The following is a 22654-nucleotide window of genomic DNA, read 5'->3' as shown; positions in this document are numbered from 1 at the left end:
CACTCAGAAGAAATATTTTTCATATTAAAAGGAATTTTTTGTAATTAAAGGGAACATTAAAAATGTTTTTTTTTCACATATATATTTCATGTAATTTTAATAGAACAATAAATAATTAAATAAATAGTAATTTAATAATTAAATAAAGTGTACTTTTAGTACAATTAATATAATTAGTTCTGTATGATTAATATTCTGTATAATATTAATAATTCTGTTTTTATTTAGAATTTTTATTTCAGCTATTTTTGTACTTCTTTATTGTTTTGTTAACTAAACCGATTAAATTTTTTTTTCTATTGACAGAGTAAAATGAAAAATATATTATCTTAAAATACAAAAGTTTTTGCAATAATTAATTTGAAGTACAAAAGTACTACAATCCAATACACTTCAGAAAATGACAAACTAAAAATACAGTTTTCCAAAAAACACAAAACAATTAATAAACATGTCTTGATAACCTACAATGATCAAGATGCACAAATATTATTACATATGCAGATTACTCTACCATATTTAGGAATGTCACAACAACATGTCGCATTATGGAAATTAAAACAGTTTATTTATATTTACCTTAATGCTTTCACACCAAAGATAATGTATGTAAAATCCATAAATAAATAAATAAATAATAATTAAATAAATAAAATATTTAAAAGAAATTCATGTATATTCTTTAAACAATTCAATTCAGCACGTATATGTCTTAATAAGTTCTGTTTTAATATGTATAATATTAATAAGTTCTGTTTTAATATGTATAATATTAATAAGTTCTGTTTTAATATGTATAATATTAATAAGTTCTGTTTTAATATGTATAATATTAATAAGTTCTGTTTTAATATGTATAATATTAATAAGTTCTGTTTTTATTTTGACTTTTTATTTCAGTTATTTTAGTACTTTTTAAAAAATATATATATATTATTGTTTTGTTAACTAAACCGATTAAAAAAATGTATATTGACAAAGTAAAATGAAAAAATATTTTATCTTAAAATATCTTCAAATACAAAAGTTTTTGCAATAATTAATTTGAAGTACAAAAGAGCTACAATGACAAAAATGTTAAAAATCAAAAAGCAATACACTTCAGAAAATGACTAACTAAATATACAGTTATCTAATCATGATCAAGATGTACAAATATTATTACATATGCAGATTATTCTACCATATTTAGGAATGTCACAACAACATGTCGCATTATGGAAATGAAAACAGTTTATTTATATTTACCTTAATGCTTTCACACTAAAGATAATGTATGTAAAATCCATAAATAAATAAATAAACAATAATTAAATAAATAAACTATTTAAAATAAATTCATGTATATTCTTTAAACAATTCAATTCAATTCAAGTTTATTTGTATAGCGCTTTCACAATAATTATTGTTCTTAAGCAGCTTTACAAAATCTAATTCGGGATAGTTATTAGTTACTATAACTTTATCAGTTACTAATAACTTTAACTAATCAACTAGTAACTAATAGCTTTTAACAGTTAAAGGTATTATATATAAACACAGTTTACAGTGTCATATAGTCACAAAGAAAAATATTGTAGAAAAAAAACTAATATAGTCAAAGCGTAGAGCTTTAATGCCTTAAAGCGTATGTGCTGCAGATGATCAGCTACAATGAGATGCGCATGAGTGGCTCGTCTGCTGATGGCTGCATGAGAACTGAGCTGCTCTTGATTGTGCTCTACTGTACCTGTAACCTGTGCAGCTCCTGCTTCTTAGCCGTGAGGTCCTGCAGTCGACTGCTGCTCTCCTGAACAGCTTCTTCAGTGTCATTCAGCCAGTCTTGAAGGGGCTCCACACTCGTCTCAAAGTCCCGCATCTGAGCCTGAAGATTCTGTAGCAAAACCATCAATGACACACTACACTTAAAGAGACATGACGGACATATCAGCAGTTTACAACGCTTTTTGTCAAACACACTGAGGAAGGCTTGAGGGTGAGTGAATAATGGAGTGATTAAGATTATTTGACTGTACTTAACTATTCCTTTAATTACAATTTGAGATTGAAAACATGCACCAATAACGCTAATTAAATAAATAAACGCTAATTTACTAAATAAATATAAATACACTTCAGTTTCAAAGGAAAGACCCCTCATCTCCAACATTTAAACACTGCATTGTTACATACAATTAGAAAACTTTAATGTTCTATGAGACGGTCATATAAGAGAATCTTTACTACTTAGCAACCTTTCTAACTGTTGTGGAGAACACTCCTGTGGATGAATTGTGCTGAATGTACTTTTTTTGGTCTGACTGTTATATGGGGTTAGTTTGATTGTCTGTTTTCTCTCAGTTTCGCTATTCTGTTCTGTCTAAAAATCAAAAGATTGGGGAAAAACAAACATAAAAATATTAATTTTTTTCTTACTCTGGATTTTAGTTAGTTTTCTAGTGCAAATTAGTGAAATATTTTTAAAACCCTCTTAAGATGCATTAACAAATGTATTTCAAGAGTTCACACTTAGCTGATGATTGATTATCAAGCTTGTTTGGAGAGAGCCCTGAGCTCATTAGATCCTTGTGCCCGGGGCTCCCTCCCGTTTGGAGGATGAGAGGGGAGTTTGAGCTCAGGCAGCTCTTAAGAACTCCCTTGCTTATTTATGGCTAATGACAAATTAGGGACTGCTATGAAGAGAAATGCCGCTGACTAAGAGCTCGTCTATGGTGTCGATTTCATTCAGTCAATTCACTTATGTCGCATGTCTTTAGACGGTGGGAGGAAACTGGGCAACCCGGGGGAAACTCACTCGAGCACAGGGAGAACATGTAAACTCCACATAAAAACGTTTACTGGCCTGGTAAGGACTTGAACCAGTGACATTCTTGGTGTGAGGCAACAGTGCTAACCACTGGGCCACCATGCCGCCATATCTAGGAGAAGGGGTGAAAGGGGGGATTCTTCAAAAGGAAGATGACTGAGGTATGAAACTTTGGTTATTTATGGTGACTTAGGAATCGTCTGATTGGTGAATCATGTGTTAGTTATTGCAGGACTAGCCATGGTCAATCATAAGCATGCGATCCTCTCGAAATTAGTTTATAAACACTTCTTAAGATACTAAAAGTGCAAAATGACCTAAGTTGTTGCCATAATAATGTTTCAGAATTGGGTTTATGGATAAAAGAAGGTAAAAAAAAAAAACACTAGCCAGTGGGGTGAGATACATAATACTGTTTTAATAATAATAATTTTTCTTGTTTTAACCTTCATAGTGTATTCAGATGCCTTATGTTCTTCGTAAGAAGATTTAAAAGGGATAGTTTATGTACTGTTTACTCCCCCTCAAGTGTTTCCAAACCTTGGAATTATGTGTTTTCCTGTTCAACACAAAAGAAGATATTTAGAGAAATGCTGAAAACCTGTAACCACAGACTTCCATAGTAGGAAAAACAAATACTATGGAAGTCAATGGTAACAGCTCTTCAGCATTTTTCAAAATATCTTCTTTAGTGTTTAAAGAAACTCTGTAAAGGAATAAACAAGGACAGATTTTTCATATTTGGATGAACTATCCCTTTAAATTAAATTTCATGTATTGCAGTTTTGGGTGTAAGTTGATCAGGTGAGCAGATGTGTGTGAATTGTGAGACCTGTAAGGCGTTCTCTCTCTGGTGCAGGTTGGTCATGAGTGTTTTCCAGTCTTCTCTGGCTGTGTTGATTTTCGCTCTGACTGACTCCACTCTGTCTTTAGCAGCGATGCTCATCAGTAGCTCTCCACTGGCCGCCACTGTGTTCAGTTTACCCTGGCCTTGCTCTCGGTCACTCAGAAACTCCTGCAATGAGACAGCCTCAGCCACAGAATCTGGACCGAAAAGAAATGAGAAATCGATAAAACGTTACCTGGATCTTCTGCAGGCTGGATGACGCTTCAGCCAGGTTCTGAGGCACGTCAAAACACTTGGCTGTGTTGATTTTGGCATTGACCAGCCACTGTTGGAAGTCTCGAAAAGCAGCACGAAACCTCTGCTCCAGCAGCTTCTCCTTTCCCTGACACTCTCGAGATGCCTGGAGACTCAGACTATAGCCAGGCGGAAAGAGAGAGTGAGAGAGGTTAAAAACTACTGATGCAAACCACACAGATAAAGAAGAATATTTTACAAGCATCCGAAATTATACCATCTGTTTCACTATTGATTATTAATATTAATAGTTTCAAATATGAATTATGATATACTATGTGCATACTAATGTGTGTGTATGTATATGTACAGTATATGTGTGTATATGTATTTGAATGTATTTTTTTCTCCCTCTGTCTATCTTATTGTTTTAATTTTAAACAATAAAACAAACAAATAAATAAATAAATAAATAAATAAATGTTTTATTATCTGTATCACTACTAGTATCTGTATTGGACACGACTACTGCCTATGAGCCAAAATTAGATAAAAATATCAGCAAAATTTAATATTGTGCATTTCTATGATTATCGGTATTACTGTTGGTATCTGTATTGGCCACGACTACTGTCTATTGGGCAAAATCATATAATAAATGTTGGCAAAAATTCAAAATAATGCATCTCTATAATTACTGGTATCAGCATAAATCCAATATTGTGCATTTCTATTGTTATTGGAATCACACACATATTTATTGTTTTATTAAATGAATGTATCAATAAATATATCAATAAATCAATTAATAAATAAAATGGATCAGAAATGGATCTATGTATTGTAAGAAATGAGTCTGCCTCGACCCAACTTCCACTCTAAATGGTGTGTTGATGTCCCAAAAGGGCTGACTTATGAGAGAATATAGAAGTCAACAGTTTCTTGTCTCTTCATTGTTTGAGGTGACTAAATCTCGACCAAATGGTAACAATTGTAGAATGGGGATGAGTGTGGTGCACAGAGAAACATCTAATCAATGGTGTTGAAATTGCATTAACATAGAGAGATAGAGAGAACAAACAGCTGGGTCAACAGCCAAGGAGCAACTTCATTAACATCGAAAGGCAAGTCTAAAGGCAACAGCTAAAAGAGGATAAAGGTTTAAGTTCAATGTTCAGGGTTCATTCTGACTCAGGTGAATCCAAGGTACTGTCGTGTATTTTGAGACTGCTATGCTGAATAAACATCTTCATTGAGATTTTCTACGTCGTCCTCATTTTTTTCTTACAGGGTTGCAAAAATGAGCACTTTTGTACAAGAACTAGTAACCAGTTTTACTAGATTTGCAAAGTTCAATGCACTAAATATCTAAACTACATTTACTTTGTTTTAAGACAATATTAATTAATTGAGAGCTCTTTACTGTCCATTTACAGCTATAAAATCAGTTGAGAAAAATGTAATGTTGTAAACTAATCAATACTAATAATTCTGAGCTGGCAGTGTTGTTTGTGTTGCACCATTTGTGGCAACTGCTCCATTACATCAATAATCTGGTCTGTTATTATGATCAATTTTCATTGATTTCTGGCTAAAATAATAATGTTGTGTTTTTGATTGTGAGCCAGACGTTACTTCCATCCAGCTCCATGTTTCTGAGTGTTATTTTAGCATTCTTTACATAGTATTAAAATTTAAATAAGTATATTATGGTGGCACAGTAGCTCAGTGGTTAGCACTGTCGCCTCACAGCAAGAAGGTTGCTTGGTTTGAGTCCCGGCTGGTTTGCATGTTCTCCCTGCGTTTGCGTGGGTTTCCTCCGGGTGCTCCGGTTTCCCCCACAGTCCAAACACATGCGCTATAGGGGAATTGGGTAAGCAAAATTGGTCGTAGTGCATTAATATGTGTGTGAATGAGTGTATGGGTGTTTCCCAGTACTGGGTTGCAGCTGGAAGGGAATCCGCTGCATAAAACATATGCTGGATTAGTTAGCGGTTCATTCTGCTGTGGCAACCTCTGATAAATCAGGGACGAAGCTGAAGAAAAATAAATGAATGAACTAGTACATTAATATTTAGCTTTTACATTAATGTTAGATTAAGCTGTAATGTTATGTGCTTTAGTTACTTTTATTCCATTTGTTTGTCTTCCTATTTAGTTTTGTTTTTGTTTAGTTTAAGTAATTTTAGTACTTCAACCAAAACTTGCAAAGGCAACATTTGTCATTTTTGTATTTATTTTATATTGTATTGCATTGTATTGCATTGTATTGTATTTTATTGCATTGTATTGTATTGTGTTGTATTGCATTGTATTGTATTTTATTGCATTGTATTGTGTTGTATTGTGTTGTATTATCAACTTAAATAATAATATCAACTTTATTTATGAAAGTTTATTTATTTTAATTAACAATAACAACTTGTCTGTCTCTGGATACTAAGATTTCCTGCTATATAATAAAACATAGAGTAAAACCTAGAAGTGTTGGTCTTGAGCTCTCCTACCTGTTGTATTCTTTAATGAGTGCAGACACTCTTTCAGATTGAGCGCCCAGATCTCTGGAGAAACGGCACAAATCGTTTAGCTGACACTTCAGATTGTCAGACATGGGCTCCACGTTCAGCAGTGCTTCCAGGGTGTCCTGAGCCACAAAAAAGATGAAGTATAGTAAATATAAAATTATAGAAATAATAAAACGAGTCCAAGCACCTGCCGGATCAGAAATGTGATTTTTGTTTTCAGGAGCTGCTGTGTCATGCTTATAAAAATTCAAGCAAAAAAACTTTAATATTTAGTTAGTTCTGTTTAAAAAGGAAGCATTAATTGGTGTCAAACTCACAAGTTTGATTTAATGGCCGCTTATGGGGAATAAAAATCACAAAGCTGATACTTAAATTGGTGCATTACTTTTAGGTTTGGCTTTGCCTATCAGCCAAAGTTAAATGAACAATGTCTGCATAAAATTGTATATTATGCATCTCTATATTTATTGGTATCGGCACTGACTAATGAAAAAAAATTACATAAAATATCAGCAAAATCCAATATTGTACATTTCTATTATTATCGGTATCAGTATCGGTAGTGGACATGGCAACTTTTTTATAGGCCAATATTAACAAAAAAATAATAATAATCTGCAAAATACAATATTGTGTATTTTTATTACTATCAGTATCAATATTGGCATCAACAACTGGCTATCGTCCAAAATTAGATAAAAATATAGACAAAAATTCTATAATATGAAATATATCAGCAAAATCCAATCAAATCTTGTTTATTTCTATTATTACAGGTCTGATATCAGTATTGGCATCAGCTACTAGCTATCGGCACAAAATAGGATAAAAAAAGACAAAAATTAAAAATAATGCATCAAATAAAAATAATGCATCTCTATAATAAGTGGTATCTGCATCGATCATAGACCAAAAATAGTTAAAATTATCAACAAAATCCAAAATTGTGCAATTATGTTATTATCGGTATCAGTATGGCATCGGCTACTGGCTATCGGCCAAAATTAGATAAAAACAACAAAGTCAAAAATTCTATATTATGCATCTCTAGAATAATTGGTATCAGCATCGATTATGGATAAAAATTAGATAAAAATATCAGCAAAATCCAATATTATGCATTTCTATTATTATCAGTATCGGTACTGGACATGGCAACTTTTTTATAGGCCAATATTAACAAAAAAATAATAATAATCTGCAAAATACAATATTGTGTATTTTTATTACTATCAGTATCAATATTGGCATCAACAACTGGCTATCGTCCAAAATTAGATAAAAAATATAGACAAAAATTCTATAATATGAAATATATCAGCAAAATCCAATCAAATCTTGTTTATTTCTATTATTACAGGTCTGATATCAGTATTGGCATCAGCTACTAGCTATTGGCACAAAATAGGATAAAAAAAGACAAAAATTAAAAATAATGCATCAAATAAAAATAATGCATCTCTATAATAAGTGGTATCTGCATCGATCATAGACCAAAAATAGTTAAAATTATCAACAAAATCCAAAATTGTGCAATTATGTTATTATCGGTATCAGTATGGCATCGGCTACTGGCTATCGGCCAAAATTAGATAAAAACAACAAAGTCAAAAATTCTATATTATGCATCTCTAGAATAATTGGTATCAGCATCGATTATGGATAAAAATTAGATAAAAATATCAGCAAAATCCAATATTATGCATTTCTATTATTATCAGTATCGGTACTGGACATGGCAACTTTTTTATAGGCCAATATTAACAAAAAAATAATAATAATCTGCAAAATACAATATTGTGTATTTTTATTACTATCAGTATCAATATTGGCATCAACAACTGGCTATCGTCCAAAATTAGATAAAAAATATAGACAAAAATTCTATAATATGAAATATATCAGCAAAATCCAATCAAATCTTGTTTATTTCTATTATTACAGGTCTGATATCAGTATTGGCATCAGCTACTAGCTATCGGCACAAAATAGGATAAAAAAAGACAAAAATTAAAAATAATGCATCAAATAAAAATAATGCATCTCTATAATAAGTGGTATCTGCATCGATCATAGACCAAAAATAGTTAAAATTATCAACAAAATCCAAAATTGTGCAATTATATTATTATCGGTATCAGTATGGCATCGGCTACTGGCTATGGGCCAAAATTAGATAAAAACAACAAAGTCAAAAATTCTATATTATGTATCTCTAGAATAATTGGTATCAGCATCGATTATGGATAAAAATTAGATGAAAATATCAGGAAAATCCGATACTGCACAATTCTATTATCATCTGTATTGGTATCGGTATTGGCATCGGCTACTGGCTATCAGCCAAAATTAGAGAAAAAACATAGACAAAAATGTGATATTATGCATCTTTATAATTATTGGTATCGGCATTGCTTATAAACTAAAATTAGATAAAAATATCAGCAAAATCCAATGTTGTGCATTTCTATTATTAACGTTATTAGTATTAATATCGGTATTGTCCAAGGCTACTGGCTATAGGGCAAAATTATAAAAAAATATCAGCAAAATCCAATGTTTCCATTTCTAGTATTAACGTTATTAGTATTAATATCGGTATTGTCCAAGGCTACTGGCTATTGGGTAAAATTTTATAAAAATATCAGCAATATCCAATGTTGTGCATTTCTAGTATTAACGTTATTAGTATTAATATCGGTATTGTCCAAGGCTACTGGCTATTGGGCAAAATTTGATAAAAATATCAGCAAAATCCAATGTTATGCATTTCTATTATTAACGTTATTAGTATTAATATCAGTATTTTCCAAGGCTACTGCCTATTAGGTAAAATTTGATAAAAATATCAGCAAAATCCAATGTTGTCCATTTCTAGTATTAACGTTATTAGTATTAATATCGGTATTGTCCAAGGCTACTGGTTATTGGGTAAAATTTGATAAAAATATCAGCAAAATCCAATGTTGTGCATTTCTATTATTAACGTTATTAGTATTAATATCGGTATTGTCCAAGGCTACTGGCTATTGGGTAAAATTTTATAAAAATATCAGCAAAATCCAATGTTGTCCATTTCTAGTATTAACGTTATTAGTATTGATATCTGTATTGTCCAAGGCTACTGGTTATTGGGTAAAATTTTATAAAAATATCAGCAAAATCCAATGTTGTCCATTTCTAGTATTAACGTTATTAGTATTGATATCTGTATTGTCCAAGGCTACTGGTTATTGGGTAAAATTTTATAAAAATATCAGCAAAATCCAATGTTGTCCATTTCTAGTATTAACGTTATTAGTATTGATATCTGTATTGTCCAAGGCTACTGGTTATTGGGTAAAATTTGATAAAAATATCAGCAAAATCCAATATTGTGCATTACTATTCTTATTTGTATTGTTATCGTTATTGGCATCGACTACTGGCTATCGGCCAAAATTAGATAAAAAATACAGAAAAAATTCAATACTATATGTCTCTATAATTATTGGTATCGCCACAGCTATCAACAAAAAATATATAAAGCATCAGCAAAATCCAATATTGTGCAATTCTATTATTATCGGTATTGGTATAAGCTACTGGCTATCGGCTAAAATTAGATAAAAATGATCAGCAAAACTCCAACATTTGCATCTCTTTAACACGGTTTAATATCTAATCTCTGCAGGCCTCACCTTGGCTATCTGCCAGCCCTGCACCGCCTCGTCTCCTGCACTCATCTCCTCCACCTGCTGCAGCTTGATGCGCCACTCCTGCAGTTTGCTGCTGAACTCCTGCAGGTCCTGCTCCAGCTGCGCAGCCAAACTGTTGAACTCCTGCTCTGAGTTTGCCATCTGAGCCAGAACGCCCTCCAGACCCGAGCACACGTGTTTAGCTCCACGCTCCCACTGCTCCCAGGCGGAGAGCAGCCCGGCCTCCTCCCGCTCCAGGACCTCACAGCCCACAGTAGACGTGTGGTCGCGTGTGGCGGCACCGCAGCTCTGGACTCGGGTCAGACGCTCACGGCCCTGCTTCCTGGAGTCTAATAGACCCTAGAATTCAATGTCAGAACATTATTGTCTGAACGGAATCAAAACTGACCTCCTTTACTTTAAGGTAAGACAATGTAGGTCAAGGGCGTAGATTTGCAGTTGACATTGGTCGGGACCGATTTTAATCCTCCCAATGCAATTCATACAGTAAAGTAAATAACAGTGTAATGTTAAAGGAATGTTTAATAACTGACTAAGATGGAGTTTAATAAAGACGTTTATTTTAGCCATAGTGCAAATGAAACATGTCGCATACATCAATAATAATAAAGGTAGACGCAGCACAGGCTGTAGTTTTTATGACAAATAGTTTCAATCGAAATTTGACATATTACTATGAGAGATTAGGAGAACTGAGAGGGATCATTCATTCATTTTCCTTCGGCTTAGTGATTATCAGGGGTCGCCACAGAGAAATGAACCGCCATTTATTCCAGCATATGTTTTACGCAGCAGATGCCCTTCCAGCTGCAACCCAGAACTAGGAAACACCCATACACTCTCACATTCATGCACTCTTAACACTACGACCAGTTTAGTTCATCCAATTCCACAATAGCGCATGTGTTTGGACTCTGGGGGAAACCTGATCACCCGGAGGAAACCCACGCCAACACAAGGGGGAGCATGTAAACTCCACACAGACATGCCAACTGGGCACCGAAATGCATATGCTGATTCGGTCTGGTACATACCGGTTACAAAGGTACCGGTGCTATAATGGCACCGGGTTTCAGTACCCAACCCTAGTTTATCAATGAACAGGGTAAAAGATTGAGCTTTGGATAAAACAGACCTAGAGCCAACCAGAAGGCCTTCAGTTTTACTGGCATTTAACTTAAAGAGCCCATATTATGGGTTTTTGAAAATGCCCTTCCATGTAGTGTGTAACACAGCTCTAAGTGAAGTGAAATATCCAGCTAAGGCTTAAATCTGTAAGTGTACAGTGTTTAAAACTATTGATTCATCTATAAAAGAGTCGACTCATAGTGCTTCAAACGAGTCGTCTTGATAACGAGTCATTAGGTGTTTCGCGATGACGCAGCCACGAAACACAAGCCTCGCCAGTAGTTACGCACGCAAACCAGGCCCACTAACACAGAAAAAACACTAGACACACACACACAGACGCCGCGGGTCGAATGAAGTCACGCTGTGCTCAGATGGATAATATTGACAGTCTCTACCCAAAGATGAGTTGTTAACCTGGTACAGTACACGCGGTTACTCTTTATATTCTCTTATCACATGTAAGCCACGTTAAAAACGCGACGCGTGCCGCTTTGTTTACGGATTTAACGTTAAAGGCTTTTGTGAGCTCGCGTTCCACTGCCGTTTGTCGTTGCTATGGCGATCGATCGTAAGCTAGGAGACAGGAGCGTTTTGTGTGTGTGTGTGTGTGTGTGTGTGTGTGTGTGTGAGAGAGAGAGAGAGAGAGAGAGAGACTCGCGTCGCTTTCCCTAGTTCTTCTGAGGAGCGTTGTGTGTGTGTGTGTGTGTGAGAGAGAGAGAGAGAGAGAGAGAGAGAGAGAGAGAGAAAGAGAGAGACTCGCGTCGCTTTCCCTAGTTTTTCTGAGGAGCGTTGTGTGTGTGTGTGTGTGTGTGAGTGTGTGTGTGTGTGAGAGAGAGAGAGAGAGAGAGAGAGAGACTCGCGTCGCTTTCCCTAGTTCTTCTGAGGAGCGTTGTGTGTGTGTGTGTGTGTGTGTGTGAGAGAGAGAGAGAGAGAGAGAGAGAGAGAGAGAGAGAGAGAGAGAGAGAGAGAGAGAGAGAGAGACTCGCGTCGATCTCCCCAGTTCTTCTGAGGAGGGTTGTGTGTGTGTGTGTGTGTGAAAAAAGCCTTACACTATGAAGCGCGTGTGCACTGTGACTACTTTTATATAGTTGATTACCAGCTGGGCATTTCACTCTGTCTCGTGCTGAAGCCTGTCACTGTCGACCAATCGCAGCAGGCTGTCATCGGTCCAATCAGCGCAGATTAGCTTCGCGCTGAGGAGGGGGTTGGGAACAAATGAATCGCTGAACGATTCATATGAGAGTCGTTGGGATAATTAGGTAAAAATAAATGCAGATTATAAGACCATCAAAGTGTTTTATGACCTTGCATGCATATTAGACTGTTGTTGGAGACCCTTACAACCTAAATATGACCCTATTTCATGTATAATATGGGCTCTTTAAAAAAAATTATTAGTCATCCATATATTAATGTTGTGTAGACATTTAATAAGGTCAGAAGGGGGGTGAGATGTTGTAGGGATATTATATTATTGAGATATTATGTAAACAATTTTTATTTTAAGGATGAAAATCCTCAAATTCAAAGCATTCATGAAAGTTATTTTTACGACTGATCCTGGTTAAGGAATCTATGTCAGTGAAAGATGCTTCAAAAAATATGTTTTTGTTTAACATGGATATTTTGTTCGCTGTAGACAATGTCATTTTTTAAAACTGACACACAAAGTTTTAAGTTAAAATAGTGTTAATACCAGAATTATTTCATCATCCTTAAGTTTTAATATGCATCTTAACTTTACATCAGTATAAGAATGACAAGAAGAACGTACTCTGACTTTAGAGAGTTTCCTCTGAACAGAAGCTGCGTCTCCAGACATGTCTGACCAGCGCTGGAGCTCTTCTTTAGCCGAGGTGAGCCAGTCGTTCAGGTCCCGCACTGACTCCATGTACTGCTCATGTTCTTTGACAATCTCCTCCATCTGCTGGACTTTACTCTGCAAAATGACACATTACACAAAATATCAGTCGTAAGGCCCGTTCACAGCATGCATGATAATGAGAAATATAAATATAATGATAAATATATTTGCGTCTACAAAAGATGAACAATAGTGATTTGTTTATTTTTACACAAAGACACTTAAACTAGAACTGGATTCCTGCGCTACTTTTATTTTTATACTTCAATTTCCCAGCATGACTTTCATAACGTCCATGAATTTTTTAAATGATTATTTCCCATGGTATAACCAATTGTTTACATAATAGTCAATATCTTTAAATAATCTTTTAAAAAAGGGCTTTACATTAGGCAGTGAGCTTCTCCACAATGCCGTCTGTATCTTTTAATTGTGCAAGCCCTTTAATTCTCTAAGGACTTTGACAGGCTGTCAGTGTTTTATCCTTCATCAGTTGGAAAAAAGGGTTCTGAAAGTGATCCCAATGATATCATCCCTCTGTCTCTTTATCGTTGTAGTTGTGGTGTTATAACAATCTCTGAAAAAGTAGTTACTTTTGCTAAACCAATAAACTCCCAGTGGATGAAATATTACTAACATATAATATGAAAACAGGGGCGTCACGGTGGCGCAGTGGGTAGCACAATCGCCTCACAACAAGAAGGTTCGAGCCTCGGCTGGGTCAGTTGGCATTTCTGTGTGGAGTATGCATGTTCTCCCCGTGTTGGCATGGGTTTCCTCCGGGTGCTCCGGTTTCCCCTCACAATCCAAACACATGTGGTATAGGAGAATTAGGTAAGCTAAATTTTCCATAGTGTATGTGTGTGAGTGTGTATGGATGTTTCCCAGTGATGGGTTGCAGCTGTAAAGTCATCCGCTGCATAAAACATATGCTGGATAAGTTGGCGGTTCATTCCCCTTTGGCAACCCCCAGGTTAATAAAGGGACTAAGCTGGGAAAGAAATTGAATGAATAACATGAAAACATTCCTCCCACATTATTATCTATAGTGCTTATCAGGCAATGAATGCGTTACATTTACTCATTTAGCAGACGCTTTAGTCCAAAGCAACTTACAACCGAGGAGGCATTCAGTAATTCAACAACAAGAGGCAATACACACAAGAAGTGCTCATTATACAGAGGAACTGTTTGTGCTCAGTGAATTAAGTGCTAGAGTTAGGAGGGAGTTTTTTTTTTGTTTGTTTTTTTTATATAGAGAGAAGAGTGTTTCTATGGGTGGTTTGTCAAGCCCACTCACCTGTGTGAGGCCCCGTTTCCACCGATACGTTTTCAATTTAAAATGGCTTTTTAGATTGAAAATGATCCACATTCACACTGGTGTTTCATCTAGCGCAGGGGTGTCCAAACTACGGCCCGCGGGCCATCTGCGGCCCGCAATCAGTTTTGTGGCGGCCTGCAAGGCTTTTTAGAAATATCAATAGAATCTGGCCGGCTATACAAAAATGAACGGAATTCAATAAATAACTACCGGGTGTCGCTATCACATGCCTTCAATTAGGCAGCAGTTGCTGTTATGAAGTAAAATGATCCGACCAAACTGAAGGAAACATAATTGATAATGTCGCTTTGGCGAGCCATGGCACAACCAAGAAAAAGGAAAATCAACAGTGAGTGCAGGAAATTTCAGTCACGTTGGGGCAAAGAATATTACTTCACAGAGGTCTGTGATATAAAGCCCTGAGTGATTGTAAGAAAATGTTATTAAACCAATTCTTACTTTAATGACTGCAGTGATGTTGGTGAACTGTGTGTTGAAGTCAGATTTTGGTCCCTCTGCAAACGCCTGGTCTCCTGTCTTCTCATACAGCTCTGTGGCTTTCTCATTGAGGCGGCTCAGTGCTGTGGAGTGGACCTCCACATCGGCCTGAATGACCCGCAGTCTCTCCAACAGCGAGGCTTTCTCTTTCAGCCCGGGCTGCTGCGGTAGAGCCACTCCTGCCTCCTGTTCCACCATCTCCATCCACTGCTGCAGCTGCGCTTTACTCTCCTGAAAACTGCTCCATTGAGCAACAGTCCACTCCAGACGACTGTAACACACACACACATATGTTTATTACAGTGATGCAGCCCAGGAAAAAATAGGGGAGCGAACAACTGTTGTAAGTTGGCTCACAAAATGAGACACAAACTGTGAAGAAACCCATGATTTTACAGTTTACAAAAGGTAAAAATCTAAAAAAATAAACAGGAAGTATTTTAATGTCCTGCTACATTTGTTGTTCGTAATTTCATATCCACATAACCATTTGTTATATCATTATAAAGATAATTGTGTTCATATAAACACTATGAATGAGGAGGACTTCTCTCCTCCTGAATCCCAGGGTCTGAATGCACACACAGTGGATAGCAGTGCAGCAGGTCTCTTGCCCTGTCAATTTCAACCATTAGCCCTGCCGGTAATCTGGAGGATTTTAAACATCGGCAAACACAGCAGCACCGATCTAGGCGATGTGTCTGAATGTTCGCCTTTCTCCAATTCTCATACAGCTCTCCCGACAAAAATGCTTGCTTTATCGGCCCTGACAGAATCGCAGGGGAAAAACATGCCACAAACCCCGTGGATCATGGAAAAAAGTGGTCTCACTCAGTCATTGGGACTCGCAGCTTGGCAGGTCAGCCTTGCTTTCGGAAAGCACGTGCTCTCATGAATAATTAACAAGCCGGTCTTCTCATATGATAAGAAAATTGAGCTATGAATAATAATGAGAAACCAACGTGTCATCACTCCACTAGCAGATTCACACTACGTCACTGATTTTTATTCCGCCCCAACAATTATTTTAAACCCGGAAGTTGAAATTAGCTGACAAAAGCTCCAAATTATCCAGTTTTTCCCACATTTAAAGCTGTCAGGTGCTAACGTTGTCTTAACTGATGCTCAACACACACTAATCTGTTAAAATCTCAAATAAAGTACTCCAGGGTGCAGGGGCGTAGCAACTGGGGGGGACCCGTGCCCCTCACTTTTAGAGACAGACCATTTAGAAACATGTGATTAATAATTATATAAACATATGATCTCATGATCTCATGACATTCTCCCATTGTATGTGTCATCAGAAGGGGAAAGCCCCGCCCATTAGTGACAAACTCTCCCTCATTAGCATAAACAGCCCTGAGTGAGAAGCAGCCATATGCCATTAGAGTTTTGAATCTGCTGCTATGGTGACACATAGGAGTTTATTGCTCCACCCTCCTTTGACCATCTCAATTGAATTTCAAGCGACAGTGGGCAGTTTCAAATGGGGTAAGCTAAATAATCTTATATCAAAACGAAATATTGTTTTGCTTGTTTTAGGGAAAAACTCACTTAATTTTGCTATATTATATCTTAAACAAAGACAAAAGACAAAAAAAACAAGACAAAAATGTTTGCTTGTCTAGAAAACGCTTCTTGATTTAAGAGTTTGTAGATATTTGGACTGGAAATAAGTAAAAAAAAAAAGTTTTTTTGCAGTGTTTACATGTTCATGTGTTAAAAAAAAAATTCAAGGATTTTAACATGTGATTTTTAAAGATCAGAGACAGGATCTGACCTGTGGCAACTCATGGCAGTCATGAGGATATTCGCCCAGGAATCCTTCAGACTCTTGAGCTGAGAACGAATCACTTCCTGTTTATCTCGACTGCAGTTCTTCAACACCTGCTCGCCCTTCCCGACCGTCATGTTGAGCTTCACTTCTCCTTCACCCTTCATCAGCAAGATGTCCTGAAACAAGATCAGCATAATATCAGTCATTACATAATGTTTTAGAAGTGAGCTGTCCTCCAGAATTATAAACCCTTGTGTGCTGTTGGGGATGTTTTCATCCACTCTGGGGTGGTTTTGAATCTTAATTTGGCCACAGCTTTCTGTGTTTCAGCATATGGGATGATATTTGGTGACAAATCTTATTTAAACATATTTTGGGAAAATGCTTTGGAATTTTTCAAAAGTTCAACAATACACTCTGGACAAATTGATTACCCTTTCGTTGTGTTGGTGGCTGTTTTTGCCCCATTATAATGACATTTTTGATTGCAAAGCCATGACACCATATAATAATGCATTCATAGTTTTCCCTGTTGGGAAGAGGTACAATTTGTGATTTTTCTTCTTTGCAATCAAAAAAAGTGGTTATAATAAAGGTCAATGGGGCAAAAACAGCTACAAACATAATGAAAGGGTGGTCAATTTGAACAGTACACAAGGGTTAAAGCAATAGAGCAAAGAGGTGCAGTATAAATTAACCCAACTATAAAATTGATGTTGCATACATTATCAAAAAAATTTATTTATAATATCATTAATGTATAATATAATGATGTCTGGCAAGAAGGTTGAGATTATGTTTGATAAATAATATGACATGTTTATTCGCAGAAATTAATCTGAAAATAAAACGGCTGACTGTTATATTTTTATTTAGGTTCAGGTTTAATAAAACATAAGCCATTTAAAATCACTTGAATAAATAAATCATTCAAAAAAAATAAATAAATAAAATTGATGAAACCTCATCTCAATAAAATAAAATAAAACAAAATAAAATAAAATAAAATAAAATAAAATAAAATAAAAAAAATAAAAATAAAATAAAATAAAATAAAATAAAATAAATAAAATAAAAATTAAAATAAATAAAATAAAATAAAATAAAATAAAATTTAATTAAAAATGTTATAAAATGTAATAAAATTTAATACAATAAAAAAAGTCAAGTTCTTTCTATTCTATTCAATATCTTTCAATTATATATAATCCTAAAAAAAAATCAAATAAAACAAAATAAAGTGAAATAAATGTAAAATGCAATTGCATACTAAAAGAAAATGTAAAAATATTAAAATAATTAAAATAATAAAACATTTATAGCAAAAATTTATAACAAAGAGTTTGAGTCTGCAATTAATTAATGGCTGAAGTAAAACTTCATTTAGCATAAGAAACTTGCTGTAATTACAGGAATGCGCTATTAGCATACTAAAAGATGAATCAGCGAATCTTCAAAAGTGTGTGTTTTCTGACCTGAACAAGCAACAGTCTCTTCTCCAGGGTCTCTTTATTCCCGCTGGTGCTGTTGAGAGCAGTGAGCCGCTCTTGTGCGCCGCTCAGCCACAGCCATGTGCTCTGCAGCGTCTCCTGGAAGTTCTGCTGCTCCTGCATGCTGAGCTGACAGACGCGCAGCCGTTCCCGCGCAGCCTTCAGCAGAGACTGATGCTGGAGCTGCAGCTGCGCGGAGGCTCTGACCTCTGACCCGCTGCCGTGACCTCCTTCACTGAGAGCCTGAGCCTCCTGACACAGACCCTCAAACGAGTCCCTGCAGCACCAGCATTCACAATTCAAAAATCACTTCTTCACTTCGGTTTCTTGTGCATTATATGACGGGTTATACAGTTGAAGTCAAAATTATTAGACCTCCTCTGAATTTTTTTTCTTTTTCAAATATTTCCCAAATGATGTTTAACAGAGCAAGGAAATTTTCACAGTATTTCCTATAATATTTTTTTCTTCTGAACAAAGTCTTATTTGTTTTATTTCGGCTAGAATAAAAGCATTTTTTATTTTTTTTAAACCATTTTAAGGTCAATAATAATTAAGGTCAATAATTAATAGCCCTCCTAGGCATTTTTTGATCGTCTACAGAACAAACCACCATTATAAAATGACTTGCCCAATTAACCTAACCTGCCTAATTAACCTAGTTAAGCCTTTAAATGTCACTTTAAGCTGAATACTAGTGTCTTGAAAAAATCTAGTAAAATATTACGTACTGTCATCATGGCAAAGATAAAAGAAATCAGTTATTAGAAATGAGTTATCTTCTTTCTGTTAAACAGAAATTAGGAAAAAATATACAGGGAGGCTAATAATTCAGGAGGCCTAATAACTCTGACTTCAACTGCATATAACAGACACAAATATATTATGTCAAAACAAACTTTTATTTTGGCCCAGCACTTTTAAAAAATAATATTAACACAAATAAATAAAGAAACAAAATTTTATTTTACATTATATGCTAAATATATACCTGTAGTACATTTAGATAGATATATGAAATCAACAGATGCATGCAATAAATTTAAATATTTTATATTATAAAAATAAATATAAAAAATTAAAGTTATATGTAGATCAAATAAAGCCCTTGCTGTTTTATCAATAATATCTTGAGAACTACATATTTAATCAAATAAAAAATGTATTTAAAAATATTTGTTTTGTCATTCAAAAAACACTCACTCTCACTGTTACTTGTGCATTATAGAAATTATTATATAAGATTATTAAAATGTCAAAACAAAAAAACAAAAAATTAAATCTCTAAAAAAACCATGACATTTTAAGCCATATCTCTTAGTAAAGTAAATAATAATAATAAATACAGAAATAAAGCAACATGATTATTTATTTTGCATTAGTTTTATAGTTCTGAATACAGAATATAATATATGGAATAGAATATATAAATTATATGCATGCATTTAAATAAATACATGTAACAAATTTAAAAATTACAGAAAGAAAAAAAAATTATAATAATAATTTTAAAATTAAACAGTCCTGGCTATTTGATCAATAATATATTGAGAATTGTATATTAATATAAAATGTATTTTTTTTAAATTATGTTTTTAAATACAATAAAAATGTATTTGAAAAATATTTATAGGAATATAGATTGATATTTATTTTATTTTGGGGTATGCATGATCTAAAAAAATTATACATATTTTGCTGATGCAGAATAAAATGTTTATTAGGGATTAGAGATGTATTAATTGTTATTAGTTTAGTTTGTTTATTTAGAAAGCACAATAAAACAACAGTTGTTGACCATTGTGCTGTACAAACCTAAAAACAAAATGATCAAAATTAGACAGATGAGACATACCATTGAGCATCAACAATAAATAACAAGACACCAGATAGGTACATTAGGATTCAACTTTCTCCCAATTTAAAAGTTCTTTCTAGGAGGAGGACTTTAAGTTTCACTCTGAACAAAGATAATTGAAAATTGTTCTAATGGACATAGGAAAAAGTTTAACCAAAAACTTCTGCCAGATTCCAATACCGATATTGTTCAATTGCGTACAACACTAGCTATTTTTATTTTCTCCATTTAATAAATTTTACTAAATAAGTATTACATTCATTTAACATGCAACTGTCCAATATTTTAAGAGAGGCACAAGTTGAAATAAATTTGGTTTATTTATTGAGTTATTTATTGATTTATTTGATTTACTAATTTCATTTATTAAAGGGTTTATTGAAAATTACAATATGTAGCCAACGGCATCTGTTTTTTTCCTATTATTGCTGATATGTTGATAGCTTTAAATGTCCGCTGATAAATATCAACATCTGATACATCGGTGCATCTCTAATGTGTATTGACCCAGTCAATGCACACAATAGGACAAAACATTGATTTAACATAATATCTGCACCTCTCTTTAAGCACTTCATGCTGGAATTCTTCCACCCGCTCCAGCGTGACTCTCTCCTGATCGCCGTGTCTTCCTTCTGGCAGCTCTGTGCTCATCTTCACATCCATGCGCTCCAGCCAGCGGCTCAGTCTCTGCAGACGGCTGTCAAACCTACAAAACAAACACAGATTTCAATTTAGATTGTTTGGTGACAAATGAACACATGCCAAGCTGAGAGCCAAGTGTACAGTTTCCTCCACAGCAAAACTCCTTGCCGCTCCATTATTAAAGGTGAGACACCACAGACCAAAACACTTGGATTTTGGGCTTACTGGCTTTTCATTTTTTGGTAACACCTTTAGTTTAAGTCACAATTCATGCTATTATCTACTGGTTTATTACCCGTCTGTCCGTGTCTGGCACTGTCACTGACTGCTGTTTATTTGACGTAAGGCATGAAAAGCCAAAACACACATGGAAACGGTGGACGGGGAGATCCAGTTCATTTGCAATTAAAGGCAAAGGCTACAAAAACAGCTACACTGTCCTCAGACTCCAAAATGGGCATATTCTGCATTGTATATTAAATAATCTATTGGGTATTTTGAGCTGAAACTTTACAGACACATTCTGGAGACACCAAAGGCTTATCTTACATCTTGCAAAAGGGGTAAAATTGGAGCCCTTCAATGAACAAATCTTATGTATTGTATCATTAACTCAGCAAACAGCAGTGTTTTCTATTCTCACCCGCTGAGCAGACTGGCGCTGTCCTCCAAGTTCTGCTGGTTCTGTCTGCACAGCTCCACATAACTGTCCCAGTCCTGCTGGATGGAGGAGAGGCTCTGTTGAACCTGGCCGGCGCTGGCTTTCGGGAGATGCAGAAGAAGCTTCTCTCCCTCCGTGCAGACCAGTGTTAGACGATCGTCTCCATCATCCACCCGCTCCAGAGCTCCCTGTAAGACACAAGAGCGACTCGACAATGCACGCTAAAGGTGCCATATATTGCATTGATTCAATAAGTTTAATTCTCTAATATATAAATAGTAGATACATGGCTTAGGTAAGTTCAGAAATTCTCCACAAATGGTTTTATATGCGTATTTATTACTTCATGAAATACCCTTACAATCAGAAGGTCCTTATTGACCATATTTGGAACGGTCATGAATACTAATGAGCTCTGCTGTGAGACAGATCATAGTGCTGAGTGATAAGACACGATGCTTAAACGTGCATTAAACACAATGCTCAACAGTCTACAAGTGTACCTCAAATTACAAATATTTTGGGGTAATTTTCCAATTAACATGATAAATTAACAGAGGATACAAATAAACATACCTTATGCCTTTTCAGGGTGGCGTTAAATTAATTTTTAATCTATATATCCTGCATTTAATTTTCTGATGAGTTCTAGAGATTTGTTGCTTAGTATCGCATAGAAAAATAACTGGTGTGATAGGATTTGACTTTGAGTTGCACATAAATGGTAAGTTTAAAATAAACTTTGATAAACTTAAAAATGAAGGGAGGAAAATAATCATCTCAAAATGCAGCCTGGGACATGCATATTAATGATCCTGTTTACATCATATCAGTTTGTGTTTTCACTGCTGATTTCCTGATCCTATAAATAATGCTGGTCATAAACATCATTATAAAGAAGCCATTATTGTTGAATAATATGCAGATGTTCAGATTATTAATGTACAATACCATTAGTAAAGTAATATTTTCTATGTATTTTAGCGTATGTGTTTTATGAGAGACCTGCTGTAGTTGTTTCTTATTGTATTTGCATTGTAAACATTGTAAAAAAAGTCTGGGTAATTTTTCATTTTATAGGTATGTACTCTCAAAATCATTTTGCATACATCTGCAGATTAAAAAAACAATTCTGAGTAGAAATAGCAGACAGTCTGCAGATTTTGTCTGGCCCTGATAATGCACAACTGACACCTTGAATAATGAAGCTGGCAGAAAAACATGCATAAATATCTCAAATCTAAAGTAAAACATGATTAAATTAAAATCCCACTCAAAATGTTAATTATTTACACT

The 22654-nt window shown here is 34.8% G+C and overlaps 1 protein-coding gene across 5 annotated transcripts in view; it reads right to left on the bottom strand.

Annotated features, from left to right (window-relative positions):
* Window positions 1-22654, bottom strand: part of LOC130244242 (nesprin-1-like) — a 197194-nt gene that overhangs the window by 168406 nt on the left and 6134 nt on the right. For all 5 annotated transcript variants that reach the window (XM_056476573.1, XM_056476574.1, XM_056476575.1 and 2 more), the window contains exons 5-15: window positions 21341-21546; window positions 20612-20761; window positions 18180-18471; window positions 16708-16880; window positions 14886-15195; window positions 13016-13180; window positions 10093-10449; window positions 6395-6531; window positions 3889-4066; window positions 3639-3821; window positions 1730-1873 (exon numbers count right to left, since the gene is read on the bottom strand). In XM_056476573.1, the coding sequence (XP_056332548.1) occupies window positions 1730-1873; window positions 3639-3821; window positions 3889-4066; window positions 6395-6531; window positions 10093-10449; window positions 13016-13180; window positions 14886-15195; window positions 16708-16880; window positions 18180-18471; window positions 20612-20761; window positions 21341-21546 (2295 nt within the window). The remainder of the gene's footprint in view (window positions 1-1729; window positions 1874-3638; window positions 3822-3888; window positions 4067-6394; window positions 6532-10092; window positions 10450-13015; window positions 13181-14885; window positions 15196-16707; window positions 16881-18179; window positions 18472-20611; window positions 20762-21340; window positions 21547-22654) is intronic.

The sequence above is a fragment of the Danio aesculapii genome, chromosome 17, assembly GCF_903798145.1.
Source record: "Danio aesculapii chromosome 17, fDanAes4.1, whole genome shotgun sequence".
Classification (NCBI taxonomy): domain Eukaryota; kingdom Metazoa; phylum Chordata; class Actinopteri; order Cypriniformes; family Danionidae; genus Danio; species Danio aesculapii.
Note: the sequence above shows the minus strand (reverse complement) of the source record. Positions and strands in the feature narration are given on the sequence as shown.